Here is a 27,160-nt window from a genome sequence, read left to right on the forward strand (position 1 = left end):
AATCTGATCTTTGTAGCAAGTAACGTCCATTATGCACCTCACCTATTCCAATCGTCTTCCAAGATAAAAGGTCCTGTATGAAACAGAATTAAGAAAGAAGAAAAAAAAAAAGACAATATGGCAATTTTTGAGTGAGTTTGCTAATGGATAACAGATTGAAAGAAAATGAAGGAACACAAAGGACACTTTCAAGAACTAAGGTTGCAGAAATTTTGACTGAACCTATATGAGTTACTTAAGCATTTTCTCCATTAGACAATTCAACTACACATTGAGTTAGACTTGTTATGGTATTAAGCAAGCTAAGTAAACATATAATATGGTTTGTGGCTCCTATATCTAAAACCCAAGTGTTACAACTATAAGCACTTTTGTTAACCACTTTGGCAGCAAAAATGGAGTGCTTTAAGTTGAGAGGCATACCTGCAAGTAGAGTAGTGGTGGAAACATGATTAGCCATAGCTATAGGAGTGACATTTGAGCTAATGATGTTCCCTTGGCCTTGAAAGGCATTGCTTGAACTACCAATCATGGCCAAAATCTTCTGGTGCTAATTTGCAGTGAAGGTAAAAGCTTATTGAGATAAGAAGGGCTGTTGTTGTGGCATAGCATCTGAGTCCATGAACCCAAGATCAAGACCTCCAACTTGATTAGCCATTGAATTCTTTCCCTTTCCCTTGTAGCTAGGGTGATAACCAAGAAGTTTGTAGCACTTCTCAGCAACATGAACTGTGATTCCACAATGACTACATACAGGCCTCTCTTTCCCTTTGTTCTTGTTGCCTTTACCAGCATGACCAGATGCATTCCCACTACCATAACCAAATCCACCAAAAGCTTTAGTTGCCAAAGCAATGGACTCAACATAAGCTCTAGTGGAATGACCAATTGCTCTTTGACTTTCATCTTGTATAAGCAAGGAATACATTAATTGAAGGAAGTGGATCAATCAACAAAATCTACCCTAGGATCTGACTGTATGACTCATTGAGTCCTATAAGGAATTGCATCACTAAATCTTGTAGCTGATACTATGTTAGCTTCTCATTGATTGAACAAGTGCAAGAACCACAGGTGCAGCGTGGAAGAGCTTTGTAATTCTCAATCTCACCCCACAAAACATTCAATTGAGTGAAATGATCTATGATAGAGAGATCTCACAGAGAAATTCTTGCAAGCTCCTTCTGAAGTTGAAAGAGTCTTGGTCCATTTTTCTGAGAGAATCGATTCTTGAGATTGTTCCAGACCTCTAGATCTGTGTTCTTGTAGACCACACTTGTAAGAATCTTTAGAGAAACACAATTGAGTATCCAAGATACAACCATGTTGTTGTACTTAGTCCAAGCTTGAACAAGAACTGGAACCTTTGCCATTGCAGGAGTCAATGAAAGTGTTCCATCGATAAACCCTAACTTGCTCTTTGCCCCCAATGCTCTCTGCATTGATTTAGCCCAGGTAGGGTAATTATCATCTAAAAGTGGTTGAGCAACTAGAATTGCCCCTGGATTTTCTCCATAGTGTAAGTAAAATGGATTCTATTCATCAATGGTGATGACTAACTCAATGGTTGCTGCCATTGACGGACCTTGAAAAACAAAATAGAGACTAAAAGCTCTCGGGGTGAAAGAAAGTTCTAGAGAGAATCAGAGTGCTCTGATACCATATAAGAGTTTTGATGAATCAATAATTGCATTAACCTTTTGATTGTACAAGCTAATCTATATATACAAAGGAATAAGCTACTAACTGCCTAATTAACTTTCCTATCTATCTGGATCTTCCCTCCAAAATTGGTTATGAACATTACACCAATCACAAAACTTCATGTGTCCATAATTAATATAAGGGAAATGCCAACGGATACTTTTAAGGTAATGGTTAACAATCCATTTAAAGAAAGTTTTTATAGGAAAAGAAAAAAAAAAAAACAATTAATGTTTCAATAGCTTTTTTCATTTTAAAAGTGGTGTCAAAATTTTCTTAAAATAGATTGTTAACCATTGCCCTAAGGACACTTGTTAGCATGACCCTTAATATAAAGCTAACTAAAACACATCCTAAACTACAAGTAGCACAACAAGCAGTAAGTCTAAAAACTAAAGTCGTTTGTGTAGAAGCTAATAGCAGTCTTCCTTCCAATGCTCTGTTTCCCAAGTAACAACTTCATGGAGGCACAGCTTGGCAATATGCCGTCATACACATGAAGGAGTTTGTTGGCAGCAAGAGAGGTTCTGGAGAGGGGAATGCGGTGGAGCATAGGAAATGGGCAAAAGGTGCGGATTTGGGCTGATAGATGGTTGCCAACCCCTCACTCTTTTAAGGTGATTAGTCCTAAACCACAAGCATTTGAAGGTGAAATGGTGGAGTCTCTAATTAATCAGTATGAGGGGGGTTGGGACAAAAATCTGGTGAGGAGTGTCTTTATCCCCCACGAAGCGGAAACTATCTTAAGTATTCCAATAAGCCTCTCTCTACCTGAGGACGCTGTGACATGGGCTTGGACTCCAAATGGGAGGTTCACGGTAAGCAGTGCCTATAAGGTGGCGTGTAGCTGGTTGTGTGAAAAAAGAAGTAAAGAGGAAGCCTGTGAGGTGTCAGATCCAGGAAAGGGCAGACAGTTTTGGAAGTTTCTTTGGCAGTTGCACTGTCCTAGTAAGATAAAGCAATTTATGTGGAGGGCATGCAAGAACATTCTCCCTACGAACTACTGCCTAAAGCTTAGGAAAATTCCCATTGAGGAGGCATGTGGGGTATGTGGAATGGTAGAGTCATCTGGGCATGCCTTATGGGATTGTGAGGCGGCTGGGGCTGTGTGGAGGGAGTCAAATATGCTGCTGCCTAAACTCAGAAATGCACACCGTGACTTCATGGAGGTTGTGTGGAAGCTTTGGGAAGGGAGAAGGAAGATAAATTGCGAGTGTTTTGCTACTACGGCTTGGTGTATTTGGAAGAATAGAAACTCCTTAAAATTTGAAGGGCGGGGCAAGGCAGGAAAGGTGATTGTCAAGGAGGCTGAGCTGTTGGTGGAGGAATTCAGATCAGGGAATATAAGGGAAAAGCTTTCTGTGGTGTCGAGAACTCAAGCATGGAGGCTGCCTAGGGAGGGGTGGTATAAAGCTAATGTGGATGGGGCGGTATTTAAGGAGACTAACAACTGTGGTATTGGAGTTGTGATTAGAAATGACCAAGGCCAAATTATGGGAGCTATTAGTAAGAAGCTGAATCTCCCCTTAGGAGCTGTGGAAGTAGAAGCGAAAGCTTTTGAAGAAGGTTTAATGCTAGCAAGGGACCTTGGTTTGAAGCAAATAATTCTGGGAGGAGATGCTCAGATTGTCACCAATGCTCTGCTGGGTAAGTGCTTGCCGCCAACCTCAATTCAAATGCTTATTACTGGTGCTAGTCATTGGAGGCAATGGGTTCAGGAGTGGAAAGCCAGCTATGTCCGTAGAACAGGAAATTGGGCTGCTCATGTAATGGCTCAGAATGCCAAACTTATTACTGATTGTGTAGTGTGGGTAGAAGATACCCCACCAATGATTCAATGCCAAGTGCATAGAGATGTACTTTTGATGAACCAGTGTTCAAATTAATGAAAGCTATTTGTGTTGACTATCAAAAAAAAAAAAAGTCCAGGTTTGATCTCAGATTCCTTACTAACTTGACTTCAACTGCTCAGACTTACTTTCATCAACCTGACCCTTCTGATATATATATATATATATATATTGGAATTCGGAACATAAAAGATATTCGATGTGGAAATATTCCAAACCGAAATGGTCACCAAAACAAAATTTAAAACTTTGCTACGGACACCATCCAAGGTTGGCTTGGTGGATCCAGAAACACCAACATCTGAATTGTATTTTTGTTTTTCAAAGCGACTTCGATATCGACGCTTTAATTGCCTCCAAAATAGATATAAACAACTGCCCTACCCACAAAAGCAACGAGTAGGAAATTACTAGAGCATAATCTATCTACTATTGATTAGGACCATACGCAAATACAAACAATATCTGGACTATATATTATGCACATATGATAGCCCACAGATTTCAAACTTCTACTAAATGAGCTAAGCCACGGCAATTCCACTCAAGGATGCTCATGGCTTTTTATGGGGCAGGGCTAGGCCACCCTCCTCAGCCTAAGTTTCTGTTTTTATTGGTGATGGTGCTTCGATCTTCTTTTGAACACATTCCACCTTTTAACGAGCCTTCTATTTGTTCAAATATAAAAATTTCATATTTCTACTTCGGACATCTCTATATGTGAGAAATTTAGGGTGAGAACTCAAAGAAAAAAATTAGAGAGACTCTACTTTTGATCTCATTGCATATAGGGTGCTTTGTTTCTATTTTATAGTCGTAGTAAGCAACTAACAAACTAACGGTTAGAACTTACACTAAGTAATTAAACAAAATACAATAACAATCTTTAGAATCGGTTAATGCCATGTCGTTGCCCTGTATCCACGACAGGTCGTATGACAGGAGAGTGTTCAGTTGTATTAAACCGCATGTCGTTTGGCTTGTATAGCCATATGAGCTATAGGTCGTTTGGTACTGCCTTTATGATTCACTCAAACTCCAGGGGCGAAATTCAGCTAGGAGTTTTGTCTGAAAATAGAGAAATCGAGCAGATGAAGAGCTCTTGGTGAAATGTCAGCATGCTAATCATTGGTGCTGACAAATTTAATCTAGAGATCACGCCAACACACCTTTCCATGAACAAAATGGTATTCAACTACGATGTGCTTTGTGCAAGCATGGCCGATGCAAAAACATTGTGAAACCAAAGAATTGGACTGTGGAGGCGCCCCAAATCCCCCCCCCCCCCCCCCCCCCCCCCAACACACACACACACACACACAAAATCCTTGAAAAAGCATGTGCAGCCAACAAACTTCAGTGGCAATGGAGGCAAAAATTCTATATTTTCCCTTGGTGGACGGTTGCAAGATTGTAGGTTGTGGCACACCAGGCAATTGAGTTATGGCCAAGATAAATGAGGTTGCTTGCAATAGATTTTCGATCTTAAGGGTGACCTGCCTACTTTGCATCTTTGTAGGCAAACAATGAAAGAGGGCCTACAGTGAAATGAAGGTCATGGTACCTCGAAGGTACTATAAGATATTTAGTGCCACTGCGTTGAAGACTACTACTTGTACATAACACCAGCCAAGGCAAACACGAGTGTTGGTGTGGCTAAATCTAGACCCTACACGTGGACAAGTTGTAAGGAAAGGGAGAAGGACGTTGGCAAAGGGAGAGTACTTTGGCTCATGCCAACGGCGTGATCATCCTGGGAAAGAGTGAAATATGCGCCTACCATGGATACCCAGCACCAATGCAAAAGGGAGATAGTGATTCCCTATGGTCAGAGGCTATAAAACACCCCTCATTGGCTAAGGGTATGTTAGACCACTACTGAGAATGCATGTATCACTCCTAACCTCCCTGATGTCCCTTTCCTTGTCTATTGCTTGTTCCCCACGGCGTAACAGAGTTGCCCTTCATCCCCCTACCCTAACATTGGCAGATTTTCTCTCTCCTCCAACCATAGTATAGTACAATAGTTGTATTAGGGTTTAAATGGGAGAATGAGGGCTTGACACCTGTTTTTGTGTACCTAACAACATTCCTCATACTATAAGAGGAACATGTTGCTGAGCAATTAGGGCAAAAGACATAAAGATAGGGAGAAAGGTAGAAATCTGGGTAGGAAGTGAGGAAGAGAAAGGCTTTCTTAGGGAAGAACATTACCATGTGTGGAACCTTAAACTTTCACATAATAGAGAGCTTTAAAGAGTGAAAGATATTATGTTCTTCACTCGTCGTGGTTTTTCATCCCTTTCTAAGGGTTTTCCACTTATGTCACACGCCTTCTTCACTTTTTCTTGTTCTACCTTTACATTATTTAGACTTTAAAGTGTTAAAGTTCCTATTTTTATTATTCATGAGCTTTTGCACTTAAATGTACTATTAGATCTGTAACTTATCCTCTTCACAAGCTTAAAAGTCTAACTTGCACATACACTACTTTTGCCACAACTTTATTGTACTGTCGCCTATAACTTTTGTTGGGTTAAATAATTGAATCCAGATAATTAACCAGTTATCCAAGTTGAATAATTTGTTTAATTACGTGTAAATCCAATTAAGGCATAGTCAAATAATCAATTTATAGTTAAGGGTGGTAGAAAATAAATTTGATAGAAGTGATTTGATCACAATGGTAAGAAAGTACTCACAGGCAAAACCCAATTAGGCGATTATTCAAGTCACCACTCCTAAAATACCACTAACAAGAACATAGGTTACAAATACAAGAAATTTTACCCTATCTTGAAGTACCTACCTATAGTAGAATTTACTAATCTATAAGGAAGCTCAACTCTAATCCCAATTGGACTACTTCTTGCAGCAAACTTCTTCTTTGCACAAATTACCTTCCGTGACTAACTCCACAGCAATCATTGATTGTTGCAATTGGGTGTAGAGTTCTTCAAACACACTTTGATGAACTGATAATAGCTTAGTACAATACCCTAGACGCATTGATGTCACATCAGCTTCATTATAAGTGTGTCTTTGTGTGTGTGTGTATAATGACGGTCTTGAAAAGTAACTTTTATATGCTCTGAAACCCCAACGCACGAATTCCAAGATAGGCCAAGTCATCATAGGTTGAAAAAAAAAATTACTATTCAATTTTCCTATAGCTTGATAGATCGAAACATACTAAGCTAGTTGGCATTGAGATTTATTAATTCCTAATAGATTGATAGGTATTGAAGACCTGTTCCTCCAACTTTACTTGAGCAATCTTTTGAGTAGTTTCTTGTGTCTTCAAACTATACCACTTGTGTATGAACATGAACACGTTTAAACTAAGACTCAAATGCATATAAAGTGCATTTTGAAACGTGTTTGCCAACAAATAAAAATATGACCCGACCCTAACAACTTTTACATAAATTTATAATTTTTTCTTCACCATTCACAATCTACCATATTAGAATCGTAAAAAAATTGTAACACAAAAGTTGTGGTTCTAGATTTTCTCATTGAAAACAAGATTAATAAAATAGAAGGCAAATGGGAAGGGAAAAAGTACTAGTGGGTCTAATGGCAGAGTGACGACTATTGCAAGAATTTTTATTTTGGATGATCAGTATAACATTCTCATAAGAGCATTGTCATTGGGTAATGCAAAACGTAGCAAAAAATACACCAAAACTCCATCTGCATGTGATACGGCATCACTGTAGATGATAGGCCAAGAATGTATTGACTCCTTGTGATGAATTAACCAATTAATTAGCCAAGTGAATTAATTAAGTTAATTAACATGCAATATGTGTAGTAGTACAAACAAATCACCAACTAAGTTAAATGCAACGGAAAATAAATTTGGCATGGGTGATTTGTTTATGAATAGGGAAAACACTGAGGTAAAACCCCACCGGGTGAATTTAAGGTTACCACTCTCGAGAATCCACTATTATCAAAACAAGTGGTTACAAGTAAAGAAATTCCAGTACCTTATACCAACCTATAATTGAACCCTTACCCCCAATACCCAATTGGACTTGTTCTGTAGTGAAAATCTCTCCTTGTAATGCACGGCTCCTAGTACGTGACTAACCAATCTGATGCGCGTATCTCAGTACGTGGCTTACTCCTTTACAGCAACCCTTTGATTGTTGTAGTTGATTTGCAGCAACTTCACATAGAAACACCAATAAGATCTTCAATGTTAGTGCAAGAGACTTGGCTTGGTTACAGAACCCAAAGGCGTATAAGAAACACAACAAGAACTCTTTCTTCTGAAGGAGGAGGCTAGGGTTTCAAAAAGAAAACCTTATAAAGCTCTCTAGGGTTAGGTTTTTCTTTTTCCACCTCCTTTAAATAAGAGCTTAATGGGCTCTCCTATTCCAAATAGGTTTACACAAATCTTGGGCTTTTCTAGTCTTATAAGGATTATACAAACTCATAAACAAATAGCCTTTTAGAATAAAAACGTTGCTGGCTATAGTTTGAATCCTGTAAGCTCGATAGATTGAGAAATGTGTCGAGCTTTAATGAATCTCAATAGATCAAGCTTCTATCGAGGAGGTATCGAGACCTGTAGATTGCACTTTTCTTGAGCAGTTCTTGAGTAATCTTCATGTCTTCAATTTAACCACTTGTAATGATTATCTTAAACCTACTTAGATTTATCCAAATACAAGTAAAGTGCATTTTGTCAAAGGATATGTCAATTACATAAAAATATGTCCTTAACAATCTCCCATTTTGGCAATCCGTGACAAAATCACAAGAATACATTGAATATCCTAGAATACATTCTACTCAAGATTACAGAATAAATAAGCCTAGTCTAAAAAATCTGAACTTCGGAAGTTGCTACAAGAAGAAGGTTCGGAATCTTGACTTCGCTTTAACTTGTCTTTCCTAAAAGGTACTAAACAAAACACATCAAGGTACCATGTGGAAAATAATGAGAGAAAAGAAATAACACAGTTTTTCAGGAAGAGAGAAATACAGACATGAATGCAATCAAATATGCAACTCAACCAAGGATCCAAACATCATTTTAAACTCTCAAAAACATCTCTCAACAAGAAAAATGTTAAGCACATAGATCCCAAAACACACGCACACACACACTAAACAAGTCTAACCAATTTTCTATTTCAAAAACAAGTTAAGATAGTTTAGTGAGCATACATTAACACATGTATTCCTTGTGATAGCCAAATCACATTGTACCTGCACATGTATCAAGAGTAGCAAAGAATATTGCATGTTGTGTGTGAAAAATATCGCAAGATTGCATACGTGTCTATATGTTATGACGATTTGAGATATAAGAAAATCACTTTAACTCACACACAATTATAATTGCTTGATGGAGACTATCACCTTTGAGATACATCCTATAACTCCCATATATCCTAGAAGACACGTTTGCAATCATACATAAAGCATTTTTATTCTTTTTGCTTTTTATTTTTCTTTGCATATTTTTCTTTTAAGCAAACCATGCATGGGCATATAAGAGATAGAAAAGAAATACCCAATGATGTTAAGCATTTGACCTTGTACTTTTGTTATGCCGAAGCATACAGATGTCATTTCATGATTGGCGGGCAAAAGTGATGAGATGGTTATTTATGCCTTTCTCTTAGGATTTTCTAGCCCTTCCCGTCAAAAAGAGTGATACGAGTTGCTTCATCTTACTCATCACAAACACGAGCCACAAAAACTCACTTACTTTGTTGTGCATAGAGATGCTCATCTAAGCTACAAAAGATACAAGATTTAGAAAACTTTGTTTCAATGGCCATCCAAGGTACAAAAGTACCAATGTACACAAACACACATTGTTTTTCTATTTTTTTTATTTTTCAATTTTTTAAAATTTTTTTTATTTTATATGAAAAACAAAATAAAGCAAAACTAAAAAGAAAACAAACAAAAACATGTTAAACAAAGTAAAGTATAAAACTAAATGCAAAAGCATGAAAGTATGATTCCAAAACACAAATAAGAAATCAAGAAAGAAAGTCCAACTTTAGATAGAAAAAATTAAAGCAAAGGACAAACAAAAAGACAATTAAGTCTTAGGATCCTTTATCACCCACATAGCACGAGTCCTTGGCCGTGAAGATGAAAAGGCACGTGTCCTAGTATGACTACTAAAGGACATAGAGGAATTAGAATTCCCCTTGAAATTGAGTTAAAAAGCTCAAAGCTTTTAATAACTCACCAAGAATAGGTACAGAACCTTTAGACAAAGGATGAGACCTATTGGACACTTGCTTATGAGGAAACAACTTGAAATAATTAGGACGAGTGTGACCTGAAGCACCACAATGGTGACAAACATGAGTAGTTTTAGAATTACTCGGTTTCCTAGAAGGAGATCTAACCTTAGAGGTTGACAAAGACCTTAATTTAGGACAATTTGGCCTAATATGACCAACAATATGACAATGATGACAAGTGGAGACAAATTCATAATTTTTATTCTTCCTAGGAGGAGTTTTAGACATAGGTTTAGAAACTTCAGCGTTAACATCAGATATTTTACCTTTGTCTATCCTAACACAATTAGCCTTCAACTCTTCATTATTCCTTTTAAATGGAGGAATATAAAAATCTTTTTCTTTTGAGTTAGGCACAACAACAAGTTTGACACTAGTTAATTTTTCAACTTCAGTTTTAAATTCAACTAGTTGCTCTTCCAAAATTTTAATTTTGTCTACCTGGAATGAAATTTGATTTTTAAAATTCTCATTCAAATTATTGGTTTCATCCAATTTTGCAATCAAATCATCTTTTTCAAGTTTGACCTTTTTAAATTTAGCTTTTAATTTTGTAGAGCATTCAAGAGATTTCATACAAAAATTATAAAGCTTGCAATAGGCATCTTGAATATCATCATCATCATCATTCAACATAAAATCATGCAAATCAAAACAATCAAGAGTTTCCATGACAACAGGGGTCAATGGATCACACAGCAAAGATTAAAACCTAATCAGAGTGTGCCTGCTCTGATACTACTTGATAGGTCAAGAATGTATTGACCCATTGTAATGAATTAACCAATTAATTAGTCAAGTGAATTAATTAAGTTAATTAACATGCAATACATGAGGTAGCACAAACAAATCACCAACTAAGTTAAATGCAGCAGAAAATAAATTTGACATGGGTGATTTGTTTACGAATGGAGAAAATCACCAAGGCAAAATCCCACCAGGTGAATTTAAGGTCACCACTCCCGAGAATCCACTATTATCAAAACAAGCGGTTACAAGTAAAGAAATCGCAATACCTTATACCAACTTACAGTTGAACCCTTACCCCAATACCCAATTGGACTTGTTCTGTAGTGACAATCTCCCCTTATAATGTACAGCTCCCAGTACATGACTAACCAATATGATGTGCGGATCCCAATACGCGGTTTACTCTTTTGCACGAATCCAAGTACGTAACTAACTCCACAGCAACCTTTTAATTGTTGTAGTTGATTTGCAACAACTTCACATAGAAACACCAATAAGATCTTCAATGTTGGTGCAAGAAACTTAGCTTAGTTATAGAACCCAAAGGCGTACAACAAACGCAACAAGAACTCTTTCTTCTGTAAGAGGAGGCTAGGGTTTCAAAAAGAAAACCTTATGAAGCTCTCTAGGGTTAGGTTTTTCTTTTTTCACCTCCTTTAAATAGGAGCTTAATGGGCTTTCCTATTCCAAATAGGTTTACACAAACTTTAGGCTTTCCTAGTCCAATAAAGATTATACAAACTCACAAACATTGGGCTTTCCTAGTCCTATAAGGATTATACAAACCTATAAACAAATAACCTTTTAGAATAAAAACATTACTGGCTATAGTCTGAATCCCGTACACTCAATAAATCGAGACATGTGTTGAGTTTTAATGAATCTCGATAGATCAAGCTTCTATCGAGGAGCTATCGAGACCTATAGATTGCACTTTTCTTGAGTAGTTCTTGAGTAATCTTCATGTCTTTAATTTAACCACTTGTAATAATCATCTTGAACCGACTTAGATTTACCCAAATACAAGTAAAGTGCATTTTGTCAAAAAATATGCTAATTACATAAAAATATGTACTTAACAGTAGGAAACAATTGATATAGCTACAATATGATATAGAAATAGATAATAATGTAACTAACATGAAAAAATTAAATCATATATTTTATTCACTCTCTCTCTCTCTCTCTCTCTCTCTCTCTCTCTCTCTCTCTCTCTCTCTCTCTCTCTCTCTCTCTCTCTCTCTCTCTCTCTCTCTCTCTCTCTCGTCAAATCCGTTTGTGGGTTAAAGAGATCATTTTATTTTATTTTAATGGGATAATTTTTTTTTTTTTTAAATGAGAAATATGGTGTATTGTTAAAGTTATGATGTAAAATAAATAAATGGGCTTTGGTGATGCAAAATGCACTTTCTTTTGCATTATCAGATGGAAATGCTCTAAGAGATAAATGTTATATATTCTCATTACACTAAATATATATTATATGATGTTGAAGGAGGCTGTCCCTTAATCCTGCCAAAAACTCTTGTTCGCCTTCCCCCTTTCATATCTTATATTATAGGTTTTTTTTTTTTTTTTTTCCCTTCAATATATATGATGATTTTACATCATAATTATAATCAATATATTAATATCTTCTTTATTTGTCAAAATTTACTTGAAAGCATAAAAAGAAATCTTTATTTTTTTATCAATGTCTTTTAAGGATGTGTTTTAAACTTTTTATGTAATAATTTATTCTCTTTTTAAAAAATATATATATATATTGTGTATAAACAATAAATTTTTTTCCTTCTACAAATAGAGTGATGGACAATTAACTTGGCGAATCTTGATAGTTGTTCACCCCCCCCCCCCCCGGCGGCGTCTAAAGATCAAATTTAAACAGTAATTACCTTCCCATCACCCAAATCTGTTCCTTTCATGTTAAATACTTAAACTTAAACCCATGACCTCTCCTATTTGTGGAAGAGAAGTAAGCATTACAATTTTACAATGATTAGTAATTGTTTTTGGCAAATGTTAAAAAAAAAAACTTCATCCATAATTAAATAAGAAATTGTAAATTTGGATAAATTCGATTCTAATCAATCAATTTCAAAAGTTTTAAATTATTACTTCTTTAAGTTTAAAATGTATTGAATTTACTAACTTATCTCTTTTTTCTTTTTTCTTTTTTTGTCCAATTTTACATTAGGTGGTATAAATTTATCAAATGTTTAAAATTTTGTAACTCAATAACATTGTTTGATCTCTTTTATAAGAAAAATATAGATTAAGGGTTCATTTGGATACCGCTTATTTTACTGAAAACTGAAAATACTATAGAAAAATAATTTTTAAATGTGTGAATAGTATCGTGAAACTCATTTTTAATGAAAAAGTTGCTGAATAAAGAGGTTTGTGAGTCCTGTGAATAGTACACGGGACCCACTGAACAGTGCCATTCCAGTGAAAATTTGGATTGTCAAAGAGGTGGTGGGTCTCATGCACAGTGCACAAGACCCACTGACAGACACTTCCACGTGAAATGCATACGTCAATAAAAAAATTTAAAAAAAGAAAGGAAAATGCAAACACAACACCGTGGACGCCAATCCAAATGCATATTAAAACTCAATTGGAAAATTAAGATTAAAACTCAATTACCACATTCAATAAATAAAAAAATCAATTGTTACCCTATGTAGGTAGGAGAGAGAGAGAGAGAGAGATTTGTAAAAGTTGGCAAGAGGGATCATGATTCAAATCTCTTCCCTCTAACTATCAAATGAGCATTAGTCATTATATATGTTATAATTGGTGGCTTAAATTTGAGGTGCACTGATTTGTGCCACAGGATCATAGCCTTGGATGTTTTATTCCTTCTCAAGTTATACATTTTTGTTGGGCACGTAATGGACTTCAATTGAATAGGCATTAAGCCTTAACTGACTTAAGGATATTAGTCCTTATTTGTTTAGGACATGTAGTGCGGCAAGACCTAATGGTAAAACATAAATATTTTATTAGTGAAACTTTCTCCTTGACACTGCCCATAGATATAGGCCAAAAGCCAAACCACATAAATCTTTATGTCCCTGTATGATTGTTTAATTTGTTTTCTACTTCTATCTGGTATAAACCCACTGTTATTAGGATACACAATAAATAGATATTTACACTTCTGCTATTCTCAACATTGGTATCAAAGCTTCCGTTTTTACAACAATACAAGTTACTTAGTGATCTCTCTCATGCATAATATATCTTGTGTAGCATGTCCCACTATCAGTAAACTCTGGCAGATGAAGGTAAAGCATACATCGGCTTTAAAACTCACCAAGTCTCTAGCAGAGAAGGATACTACATGGATTCAGCTTCACAATTCTAAAATAGAAAACATTACAATTGACATGGGGAGACCAGGTTTGGATGAGGGACGTCGTTCTAACCCCATCGAGAAGCAAGAGCAACAAACCGATCAGACATCTTACACCCCATTGCTTATCGCAGCTAGCAAAGGAATAGTAGAAATATTTGACTGCATGATTGGGGTGAATCCTCAGGGAATTGAGCACATCAGTAGGGACGAGGAAAACATATTACATGTGGCCATAAACCACCGCAGAAAAGAAATCTTCCAGCGCATTAAGGAGAAGAAAACAATGACTCGTAGGCTGGCTTCACGGATTGATAAGAAAGGCTACACTATATTGCATCATGCTGCAGACATGAAGAGCTATGATCGAGGACCCCAACCTGCTCCTGTTTTCCAATTGCAGGAGGAGCTGAAATGGTTCGAGGTAAGCATCTCTATTCACCGCTCCACCCCAAATAATAATAATAATTTTAAGGAGCAGTAGTAGTAAATTTAGCTTTGTTGGAAACATTAAAATTAGAAAATTCCTAAACCGACCCGAGCTGTTACTTTTATATGTGTAGAAAGGGGTAGGCTTGGATTGGTAGATTTTGCATTTGTGTTTACATATTTCATGTCTTATAAAAAAGAAATTTTCATTAACTATTAAAACATCTTTTTTTAAAATAAATTATTAAATTTTACATATTATGCCTTATTATATTCTAAATTTTTAAATTCATTAAAACTAATTTTCAAGATACCAAAATAAGTTAAAATTAAATAAAGTAAAATAAAATAAACTAATATTATAGTGGGTTTGATTGAGTCAAATTGGCAGGAAAAACAATCGACCCTTATCTGACCCAACTTGAGGTTTAAAATAAAATGACAAAAGCTAACCCAAGATGTTGGGTTGGTTGGATTCATCAAATTGGTGAATTGGATGCACACCAATAGTTTCCAATTTGTTGGCCTTATGACTATCTATACAAACACTTGATAGTTACAGCATATTCACAATAAAGCTCTTAAAAGCTAAAAATACAAATTTTAACAACTCATTCCACAAAAAAAAACACACTACAACAATGTTGCTATTCCTAAAAGTTTTGGCAACCGAGCTACAGTAGACTGCCATAGCTCAAAACTTATAACAAAAAATATTTTTATGTTCCTTAGATGAAGTGGTTGATTGCTTTTGGTGTTTGTGGAGTCTTTTTTTTATTCGTTGTTGGTGTGTGTTTACTTGTTTTCCTTGAAGATTCCATTTGCCTTATTCACATTCTTCAGTATCTTTAGAATTTAGATATAATCTTCTTCGGTATCGGTAGATATTAAGAAGTGCTACGTCTACAATATTTTCACAAGAAATTATAGGTAATAAGTTATTATTGGTTTTAATTTGAATTCACAAGATAAATTAAATTTTTGCTCATTCATAACAACCAATAACAACCTAACACTTAAAATTTGTTGTAAAAATATGGCAAAAACACCATTTGAGTCCCCTACCCTACATTTTGGAGTCACAATTAATTTGGTCTCTACATTTTTGTAACAATCAATTTGGTCTCTGCTGTTAACTCACTAATAGAAAGTGCCAAATGGTGTGAACAATTGGTATACTTGATGCTGATGTGGCATTAAAATAATAATAATAAATGCTCCATCAACATTTGAATAAACAAAAATTAATTTATCAATTGGAATGAAATTAAAAAAATTAAATTAAATTAAAAACCAAAGAATAAAAACATGAACCCAAATGATTTTGAACGTGAACCTAGATACAGAACCTATTCAAATCTCAATTATCCACAAAACCCCTTTGAAATTCAGCGAAAATAGTTCAAATACATAGAACCTTTGAGATTTTCTCACGAAATTGATGAAAAAACAAAATCCAACAAAAATTTTCCAAAAGAATTTTTTCTCAATATGTAAATGATTCCAGGGACAAGGTTAGGAACACGAAAAGGAAAGTGATAGAAAATATTGAAGGAATTTTTTTTTTTTTTTGAGTTCTTTTGTTTATGAAATTTTCGATAATGATTGAAGTTGATGAACAGTTTTGCAGTAGCGTTGAGAAAGTGAGTGAAGATATTGTGAGTTTTTGCTTTTGGCTTTGTGGCTATGGTTTTGGGTTTCATGGAATGGAACGAAAGTTGTGAGGGAATGAATAGAGATATTGTGAGTTAGGTTTTTTTGTTGTGGTTAAGGTTTGGGTTTAGTTTATGGAGATGTGTGTTTCTAGATCTAGGTTCATGTTCAATATCGTCTGGGTACATGTTTTTAGTTTTTGGTTTTTATTTCTTTTTTCTTTTTTAATTTCATTAAAATTGATAAATTAATTTTTGTTTATTCAAATGCTAATAGGGCATTTTTATTACTAATCTAATTTCACGTCAACGTCAAGTATGTCAACTGTTTACACCATTTGTCATGTAGACATTTTCCATTAATAAGTTAACGATATTGACCAAATTTATTACAAGTTGAAAATAACCAGAACTAAATTGATTACTACAAAAATATAGGAACCAAATTTACTATAACTCCAAAATGTAGGACCAAAATAATGTTTTCGCTTAAAAATATTGTGAACATAATATTACTCTTAGATATAAGGCCTAATCTGGATATTTGGATCTTATTTATGTCATACATATATGCTCTATATCTTAGGGATAGTTGACAAAATATTGTTGATTGTATAATAAATTAAGTTTTAGAGGCTTGAAGGGAACGAACTATCGACGTGAGGAATCTGGATCTTCAAGATCTATTGATTTGAAATCCAGCTTTTTTATTAAAAAGAAAATTCCTTCAAACGTGAATCAAAATCTTCAACATCCATATTTGTATAGGAAAACAAATAATGAAATTCAAATGTTGATTTGCTTTGGGTGAAAAGAATTCACAAAAATTGGAATCGAGATGTTCAACATCCGGATTCATTTTGGAGAAATAAAGTGGAATCCAAATATTCAACATCTAGATTTTCTTTTGAAGAAAAAAATTAAAGAAAATAAAGATAAATCCAAATATTTTCCTAATATTTATAAATTGTTCCCTTCCAACCTCAAGAGTTTAATGTGTTTTGTCATTAACAATATTTTGCCTATTTCAAATATTTTGCCCAATTTTTTCTTGAAAAAGTTTATAGATGCAAAAAATTTCACACCTAGTTGATTTAGTAGATTGTTTGTGATAAGTTAAAAAATAATATTAATGGTGACTATAGATAAGAACCAATAAAATTTTGGTAGCTCAACTGTTATGAAAAGTATTAGGAAATTTTTTGTGTTGCTTTTTTTTTTTTTTTTTCCTCTTTCCTTTTTCCCACCTGTTGTGGGCTGGATTATAATTGTTTTTGGGCTGGTTTTGTTTTAGCCTTCTTATTGCTTTCGCCAATGGGCTTTGGCTTGTTTACTACATTTCTGATATAAAAATATATATATATATATATATATATATATTTAAAAAGGGGAGAGAGAGAGATTCTTATTAGTAGCCTTTGTCTATCATTTTTTATTTGGCCAAGCTTAACAATCTATCGACTTCTAAGTCCATATCTCGCTCTTCCTTGTGATTGCTCTCGATCCGACTAGACATTTGAAAGGAAAGGGTTTTTCTTCTAATGAGTTAATTCACTTTAGGTGGCATGATTCTATAATATTAAGAGATTATTCTTTGCTTTCACCCTTTAATTCTAGCATATCCTGTTCTTATTGCTTATTAATTAAACCTTTTTTATTCTTCCCTCAAAAAAAGAAAAAAAAAATTCTGAACCGAATTTGTGGAACTTTATGAAAATTGTCCAACATTCCCGTCATAACAAATAACCATAAAACACTTGCTTTTTACTAAAGAAAAAATCAATAGTTTTCATTGTGAAATTTCTTTATTCAACTTCTTATTAATTATTGGAAAAAAAAATTAAAAATTTTACTTTTGTCTCTTTATGTTGGGTTGTATTCATTTTGATCCTTTAAATTTAAAATTTTTAATTTGAGATCCCTAAGGTTTGGTCCTTTTTCTAATTGGTCATTCCACCAAAATCTATTACTCTAACTTCCATTAAAAATGTCAACTAAGCCAACAGATCAGCTTTTTTACTTAAAAAAAAATTGGATAATTACACTTTATCCACTTGTGGTTTGTCTCTAATTTGATTTGCCTACCCGTGATTTAAATTTTGACACTTTATCCACCTGTGATTCTCACCGTTATTGTGCCGTAACCCACCTCTTCCTTACCGTTACTCTAACACATATTATGTAAAAAATAAAAGCCCAAATAGATCAAAACACTCTCACTCAAATCTTAAACATGAAGAACATCCCCAAATTTTGAAACTTGAGTTGGCTCACTAAACCCAGAACATGAAGATTAACCAAAAACTAAACCTAGATTTTTCTGTTTTTCATTTTCAAACTAATTGTACTCAAACTAAACCCACAATCATGTTTTGGGTTTAGCGAGTCTAAAGAAAAGTAGAATAAAAACCTCAAGAGGCTTTATTTAAAATTTTAAATAAACCCACCACATTAAGCTTTCTTTCTTCCTCTACAAACACACACACACACACTCTCTCTCTCTCACATAAACAAATAGTTAACTACTATAGTCTGTGCAACTGTGTGTTTTTGAAGCCACAAGAAAAAAACCTTACAAACAAAGAAGTAGGACCCCTTTTCAGAGAAGAACCAAGTAGGCATGGAGGACAGTGCCACTAATGTGGCCCGTGCCATTGTTGCATCCCTCGACTGGGCTTCTACCCTTGATGTTTGCAGCACCGCTTTTTCTTACTTAGAATCTGTACTTACTCTCTCTCTCTCTCTCTCTCTCTCTCTCTCTCTCTGTTTAGTGTTTTTTTTTTTTTTTTGGGGTGCAAGACATTTGGTTACTTTGAATTCTCTGTAGAGTTTGAATCGTTGAAATTTGATTGCTTGTTGTGGAAAACGTTGTTTCTTTTGTTGAGTTTTGGGTCAAATAAATGTGAAGTTTTGATTTTGGTTGAGTTTCACCATATGGGTATTTGTGCTTTGTGTTTGATTGCTGTAAATTTGTTATCTTCTTATGTTTTTATGGGGTTTGGGCAACTGGGTTTTCTATCATGGGTTTAGTTTTTGGGTATGTTCTTCTACTTTTCTTCAGACTCACTAAACCCAGAACATGATTGTGGGTTTAGTTTGGGTACAATTAGTTTGAACAGGAAAAACAGAAAAATCTGGGTTTAGTTTTTAGTTAATCTTCATGTTCTAAGTTTAGTGAGCCAACTTAAGTTTCAAAATTTGGGTACGTTCTTCATGTTCTTCATGTTTAAGATTTGAGTGAGATTGTTTTGATCTGTTTGGACTTTTGTTTTTTACATAATGTGTTAGAGTAACGGTGAGGGAGAGGTGGGTTACGCCACAGTAACGGTGAGAATCACAGGTGGGTAAAGTGTCAAAATTTAAATTATAGGTAGGCAAATCAAATTAGAGACAAACCACAGGTAGGTAAAGTGTAATTATCTCAAAAAATAAAGATAATACAATAAAATACAATTAACCATTTCTCTATTTTCTTTTTTCTTTTTCTTCTTTTCCATTCTTATCTATAATTCCCTCTCCAAATTTCCACCTCATTTCTTTCCTCAAAACTCAGCAAATTAAATTCAACAAGATTTTGGGCAAGTTAGAGTTTACTTTGAGAGAGTGATTGCCTTTTTCTTATTTTCCTTTACGCACTGGACATGTGTACTGAAGCAATTGGACTAGTTCTAGTTTGGACCTTTTTCAAAGAGATGAGAGTGAAGCTGGGTATAGTGTTTCCGCAAAATGGGCTCTTACTCTCTTCTTATACCTACTAGTCTGTACATAAACAATAAATTCAAAAGACTATCAGATATCCGTTAGTAATATATACTAGTGGCATGTAATATAAAGATTTGGGAAGAAACAAGCTCAGGGACGGAGCTGTTCATGTACAAAAAAATCATAGTATATATATTCTGCATTTTTTAATATTTAGGTCCAAGATAATTGATTCTCAAAAAAAAAGGTCCAAGATAATTACTCTTGGCCCACCTCTCCCTAAAAATCTACAAATTGGCCCATAGAACCCAACCCAAAAAAAAAATTGTATCTAAGTTTTGTCTTCAATATATATTTAGAGTGAGCTATAAATTTTAGTAGATAAATATGATAAATTGATGTATCATCATTCATAAAAAAGTACTTAACATTTGTTTATTATGTGTTGAAGTGGACCTCATCATATGCTTTAATACATGAGTTTGTAAGTTTGTTTTTTTAGTAGCCTAATTTTTCTATATATATATATATATATATATATATATGGGCTTTTCTTATCTTCTTTTTATTTACATATTCTTTTTAATTATCAATCAATAAAGCTATAAGGTTTGAAATTGATGGAACATTTGAAAATTAATTCAATAAATAACAAAAAGAACTATTTGAAACATTAATTTTTATAACATAGTCTGATTTAGTAACAAGTTAAAAAAAAAAAAAGGAGCGTTGGCCCCCAACTCCTACAGTCTTGTGTGCTTTAACTTAAGCTCGAGCAAACTTGTTATTTGGAACTTGATTTAAAGTGGCTTGGAATGACTCGGGCTGCAAATTCTAGCGAATGGGCTTGGATGGGTAAATCCATGGGAGAGAGAACGAGCTTAATTATGCACGCATGTCATTAGATTTCTAGTCCTCCCAGCTTTTGAGGATGAGATGGTGATAAAGACGCGTGAGAATTGCAGAGAAAAAAGTGGGGAAATTTTTTATTTAATTTTAAAACCTTCTTTTTGTTTTAGAGAAAGTCTAAATGCACAACAGAAACTCACAAATTTTTTTCACAGCACCTTTGTTTTAAGTTGTGATAAGTCCTGATATAATCTTCTTCTTTTTTTTGTTTTATTTTATTTTATTTTATTTTATTTTGATCTATGTGGATTGAAACCTCAATTTGTTGGGAAATTTTGCTGTATTCTTAGAAAATTTCTTTGTTTTATGATGTGACAGCATTTGACATGTGGATATGGTTGGGTAAGGTGTTACATGACTAGGCATGCCTCGGGTAACTATTTAGCACCTTTAGCAAGATCACTCATGGTAGTGAACGAAATAACTATTTTGAAAGCGGACTCAAAATTAAGTAATTAAGTTTTTCTTGTTAAGACCCTTGGCTGATTATAAGGAACTAGTTGTGGACCCTCTTAGTGGCTTGTTTAGTTTATACTTTCTTTTATTGTTTTTTGTTTGGTTTCGTAGGAGTGGTAGGCCACGATGCATGGTTTTGCATGGCTTTTTGTATTACAGATCCTAAGCCAAGTCTCTTTCTGTATTCTGTTTCACTTTTCTTCTTTTAATATATTTCTATCTTTGACCAAAAAAAAAAATAAGTAATTAAAATGAAAGCTTTTAAGCTTAATTGTCAAAAAAAAAAAAAAAAAAAACTTCAAAAGTGAAATTTAGTGAGTGTTTGGTTCTGGCGTTTCTGCGTTTGCCCCTTTTTTTTTTTTTTTTGTTGCACACGTTTTAGGGGAAAAAGTTTCTGTTCGCACATTATTGACGGGACTCATAACTACTTTATTCAAAAAAAATATTAAAAATGAGTCCCACGATATTCAATCCGACCACTTCCAAGCCTTACCGTACGTGTCCGATGCAGTGATCGGCAATGATATGGGCAAACCGAAGACGACCGATGCGGCGAGCGGTGGCTATTTTGCACTTCGACGAGAAACCGCACCGTACTAGTATATATATACACACGCTATGATTTAAAATATATGTATCAGTGTAAACTGTAAAGAGAAGAAAATTGAAATCAAACATGAAAGATAAAGAAGCAAGGTAGAAGAAGACTAAGAAAACGGCGCTATGTGAGTTTAGGTTTTCTTCTTCTTCTTCTTCTTTTTTCTTTTTTCTTTTTTTTTTTAATATATATATATATATATATATATATAATCTGGCACTAAAACGACGTTGTTTTAGAACCTGATATTAAATTTTAATACCAGCTCCAAAACGACGTCGTTTTATAATCGATTAAAAAAAAAAAAAAAACTATTGTAAGCCACTAACGACGACGTTTTAATTTTAAAACCTATGATTATTTACCCATCCCCTCTCTCTCTCCCTCACTCTCTCGTCAATCTCCCTCTCCCAGATTCCCAGTCCCAGCAACGAAATCTTCACATCTACTTTCTCTCTCGCCTCGTCTTCCGTCAATTTCTAGTGATGTTCTGACTTCAGAGTTCAGATGCTTCTCCATACAAATGCAATGCTTTTCTACCAGGTTGGTTTATGTGATTTATTTTCAATGGTGTTTGTTTGATCTTTTATGGGTTTGGTTTAGTTTTTTTTTTTGGGGTTTATTTATTTTTTATTTTTTATTGGAAATGGGTTAGGTTTGGGAAAAGATTGTGAATTTGTTTGTAGTTAGTTGTTTGTAGTTTTCTTTCGTTTTTTTGTTTATAGAATATTTGGGTTTTTTTTTTTTAATGAGCATGATGTGGTTTGGGGTTGTTAATTGCATTGTGTTTGGTACCTGAAAAAATGAGAAATTAACCGAACTAACCGCACCAAACCAGTATCTTACACCGCACCTTATGTAGACCGGTTTCCAACCCTCCACAGGTGAGGTCCGGTCAAGGATGGGGGAAAACCACCCCTGTAGGTGCGGTGCAAAAAAGCCCCCCAAAACCGGCCGCACCGCACCATGTACAGCCCTACTGATTGATGTAGTAGATTGTTTGTGATAAGTAAAAAAATAATATTAATAGTGACAATAGATAAGAACTAATAAAAATTTGGCAGTTCAACTGATATGAAAAGTGTTGTAAAATTTTTTGTGTTGTTTTTTTTTTTTCCTCTTTCTTTTTTCCCAACTGTTGTGGGCTGGGTTATAATCGTTTTTGGGCTGGTATTTTAGCCTTTTTATTGCTATTGCCAATGGGCTTTGGCTTGTTAACTACCTCTCTGATTAAAAAAAAAAAATTTAAAAGAGAGAGAGAGAGAGAGGAGATTCTTATTAGTAGCCTTTGTCTATCATTTTTCATTTGACCAAGCTTAAAAATCTCTCGACTTCTAGCTCCATATCTCGCTCTTCCACATGATTGCTCTCGATCCGACTAAACATTTGGAAGGAAAGGGTTTTTCTTCTACCGAGTTAATTCACTTTAGGTGGCATGATTTTATAATATTATGAGATTATTCTTTGCTTTCACCCTTTAATTCTAGCATATCCTGTTCTTGTTGCTTATTAATTAAACCTTTCTTATTCTTCCCCCAAATTTTTTTTTTTTCTGAACCGAATTTGTGGAACTTTATGAAAATTGTCCAACATTCCCGTCATAACAAATAACCAGAAAACACTTGCTTTTTACTAAAGAAAAAATCAATAGTTTTCAATGTGAAATTTCTTTATTCAACTTCTTATTAATTATTGAAAAAAAAAAAAACTAAATTCACTTTTGTCTCTTTATGTTGGGTTGTATTCATTTTAGTCCTTTAAATTTAAAATTTTTAATATGAGATCCCTAAGTATGAGTCCTTTTTCAAATTGGTCGTTCTCCCAAAATCTATTACTCTAACTTCCATTAAAAATGTCAACTACGCCAACAAATCAGCTTTTTTACTTTTAAAAAAAATAAAAATAAAGATAATACAATAAAACACAATTAACCATTTCTCTATTTTCTTTTTTCATTTTCTTCTTCTCCATTCTTATCCATTTCCCTCTCCAAACACCTCATTTCTTTCCACAAAACTCAGCAAATTAAATTCAACAAGATTTTGGGCAAGTTAGAGTTTACTTTGAGAGAGTGATTGCCTTTTTCTTATTTTCCTTTACGACCTGGAAATGTGTCCTGAAGCAATTGGACTACTTCTAGTTTGGACCTTTTTCAAAGAGATGAGAGGGAAGCTAGGTATAGTGTTTCCGCAAAATGGGCTCTTACTTTCTTTTACATTCTACCACTACTAGTCTGTACATAAACAATAAATTCAAAAGACTACCAAATATCCGTTAGTAATACTAGTGGCTTGGCATATAAAGTTTTGGGAAGAAATAATTAAGCTCAGGGACGGAGCTGTTCATTTACTAGGGGTGGCAATCCAATTTTTTCTTTTTCTTTTTCTTTTTAAATCATAGTAGTATATATGTTCTGAATCTTTTAATATTTAGGTCCAATATAATTACTCTTGACCCACCTCTCCTTAAAAACTTACAAATTGGCCCATAGAACCCAACCAAAAAAAATTGAAAAAAAAAAAAATTTATATCTAAGTTTTGTCTTCAATATATATTTAGAGTGAGCTACAAATTTTAGTGATAAATATGATAAATAGATGCATCATTTGTTTATTATGTGTTGAAGTGGACCTAATCACATGCTCTAATACGTGAGTTTGTAAGGTTTTTTTTTAGTAGCCTAAGGAATTCTCTCTCTCTCTCTCTCTCTCTCTCTCTCTCTCTCTCTCTCTCTCTCTCTCTCTCTCTCTCTCTCTCTATATATATATATATATATATATGGGCTTTTCTTATCTTCTTTTTGTTTACATATTCTTTTTAATTATCAATCAATAGAGCTATAAGGTTTGAAATTGATGAAACATCTGAAATTTAATTAAATAAATAACAAAATGAACAATTAGAAACATTAATTTTTATAAGATAGTCTTATTTAATAACAAGTCAAAAAAAAATTATAGCGTATGTTTCCCCTCCGGCCCCCTAGGTCTAAAGTCTGGCCCGTCCCTAAATAAGCTAATGAGTTGTGTCACAAGGAGCTTTGGCCCCCGACTCCTACGGTCTTGTGTGCTTTAACTTAAGCTCGAACAAACTTGTTATTTGGATCTCGATTTAAAGTGGCTTGGAATGACTCGGGCTGCAAATTCTAGCGAATGGGCTTAGATGGGTAAATCTATGGGAGAGAGGACGAGCTTAATTATGCATGCATGTCATTAGATTTCTAGTCCTCCCAGCTTTTGAGGATGAGATGGTGATAAAGACGCTTGAGAATTGCAGAGAAAAAAGTGGGGAAATTTTTTATTTAATTTTTAAAACCCTAATTTTGTTTTAGAGAAAGTCTAAATGCACAACAGAAACTCACAAATTTTTTTCACAGCACCTTTGTTTTAAGTTGTGATAAGTCCTGATATAATCTTCTTTTTATTTTGTTTTATTTTATTTTGATTTATGTGGATTGAAACCTCAATTTGTTGTGAAATTTTATTGTATTCTTAGAAAAATTCTTTGTTTTATGATGTGACAGCATTTGACATGTGGATATGGTTGGGTAAGGTGTTACATGACTAGGCATGCCTCGGGTAACTATTTAGCACCATTAGCAAGATCACTCATGGTAGTGAACGAAATAACTATTTTGAAAGCGCACTCAAAATTAAGTAATTAAGTTTTTCTTGTTAAGACCCTTGGCTGATTATAAGGAACTTGCCGTGGACCCTCTTAGTGGCTTGTTTAGTTTATACTTTCTTCTATTGTTTTTTGTTTGGTTTCGTAGGAGTGGTAGGCCACGATGCATGGTTTTGCATGGCTTTTTGTATTACAGATCCTCAGCCAAGTCTCTTTCTGTATACTGTTTCACTTTTCTTCTTTTAATATATTTCTATCTTTGACGAAAAAAAAAAAAAGTAATAAAAATGAAAGGTTTTAAGCTTAATTATCAAAAAAAAAAAAAACCTCCAAAAGTGAAATTTAGTGAGTGTTTGGTTTCGGCGTTTCTGCGTTTGCGTTTTTCTTTTTTTCTTTTTTTTTTTTTTTTTTTTTTTTTTTTTTTTTTTTTGCTACACACGTTTTAGGGGAAAAAGTTATTGTTCACACACTGTTCATGGGACCCACAATTACTTTATTCAAAAAAAATATTAAAAATAGTCTCACGGTACTATTCACATATTTAAAAATTATTTTACTATAATATTTTCAGTTTTAGATTTTAATTTTCATCAAATTAAATTGTATCCAAACGAAACCTTAACCTTAAAAATATGAATGAAGATCGTTCTGACCATGTGATTGGTTTATTTCATGAATGTAGCGTGCGCAGAAAATAATTCCTGACCATTATGTCATGCACCGCGACAGAACTAATCAAATGACAGCAGAAGAGTTATTCAAAGAGACACACTCTAAACTTCTCGAGAACGCGCAAAAGTGGATAAAGGAGACCTCTCAACCATGCTCTGCAGTCGCGGTCCTCGTTGCCACTGTAGTTTTCGCGGCTGCCTTCACTGTCCCAGGGGGTAACGACAACACAGGCCATCCAGTTTTCCTTCACTCTCCATTCTTCCTGTTCTTCACTATCATGGACGTTCTCTCCCTTGCGAGCTCTTTGACTTCCGTTGTCATGTTCCTCTCCATCCTCTCTTCTCCATTTGAGTATGAAAATTTCCGTATATCACTTCCGCGGACGCTGAGATTAGGGTTCGCGTTGCTCTTCCTCTCTATCACAACAGCCATGCTTAGTTTCGCGACTAATATTTTCCTCATTATTCATTTTAAGAAGACATCTTGGACTAAGACTATGATTTGCATTGCCGCGTTCCTTCCTCTCTCTGTGTTTGCGCTTATGCAATTCCCATTGTACATAGCATTCACCAGTACTTTGCGAGCCCTTACCAAGAAAATATTGAAGACGGTACCTCCCCAGAAATTCACTCCTCGTTACTTGCTGACAACCATTAAGCGAAAATGGGCTTAACCTCCTCTTCCTTTTCCCATCATGAACTACATGTCAAAAATCTTATCTATATTACTGTATTGCCATGATTTATTTTTATGTAATAAGGCAATGAGAAATTAGATATTTCTCATCCCTGTGCGTGCTTTTATGAGTAATAAAGGAACTTCTTTCTAGCCAGTGACGGGACCGAAAAAACATTTTTAGGAAGCTAATTATATTAATAACTAGTATCATTCCCATATGCATTGTTTCGACTATAAAATTTTAGAATAATTTTATTAAGAAATAATAAATTGATAATCACTTTAGTCTAGACCATATAAATTATGTATCAAGTAAAATAAAAACATAATTCTCTTCTAACTTATCAATTGTCTTATAATGACATTTTCAGCAACTTTTGAATTGTGTTATGCACTAGAAGAGCATATAAACTACTTGAGATTTTTTTTTTAAAACCTTTATTTAGAGTTACATTTTAATACACTAATAGCCTCTTTGATCTAAATAGGAT

At 34.2% G+C, this 27,160-nt stretch overlaps 1 protein-coding gene across 1 annotated transcript in view; it reads left to right on the top strand.

Annotated features, from left to right (window-relative positions):
- Positions 1-26,818, top strand: part of LOC115989472 — a 59,128-nt gene extending 32,310 nt beyond the window's left edge. The window contains exons 5-6 of the mRNA XM_031113157.1: positions 13,847-14,373; positions 26,002-26,818. Coding sequence (XP_030969017.1) covers positions 13,847-14,373; positions 26,002-26,664 — 1,190 coding nt within the window. The 3' untranslated portion in view covers positions 26,665-26,818. The remainder of the gene's footprint in view (positions 1-13,846; positions 14,374-26,001) is intronic.
- Positions 26,819-27,160: the final 342 nt, after the last annotated feature.

Source organism: Quercus lobata, chromosome 5 (assembly GCF_001633185.2).
Source record: "Quercus lobata isolate SW786 chromosome 5, ValleyOak3.0 Primary Assembly, whole genome shotgun sequence".
NCBI classification, from domain to species: Eukaryota; Viridiplantae; Streptophyta; class Magnoliopsida; order Fagales; family Fagaceae; genus Quercus; species Quercus lobata.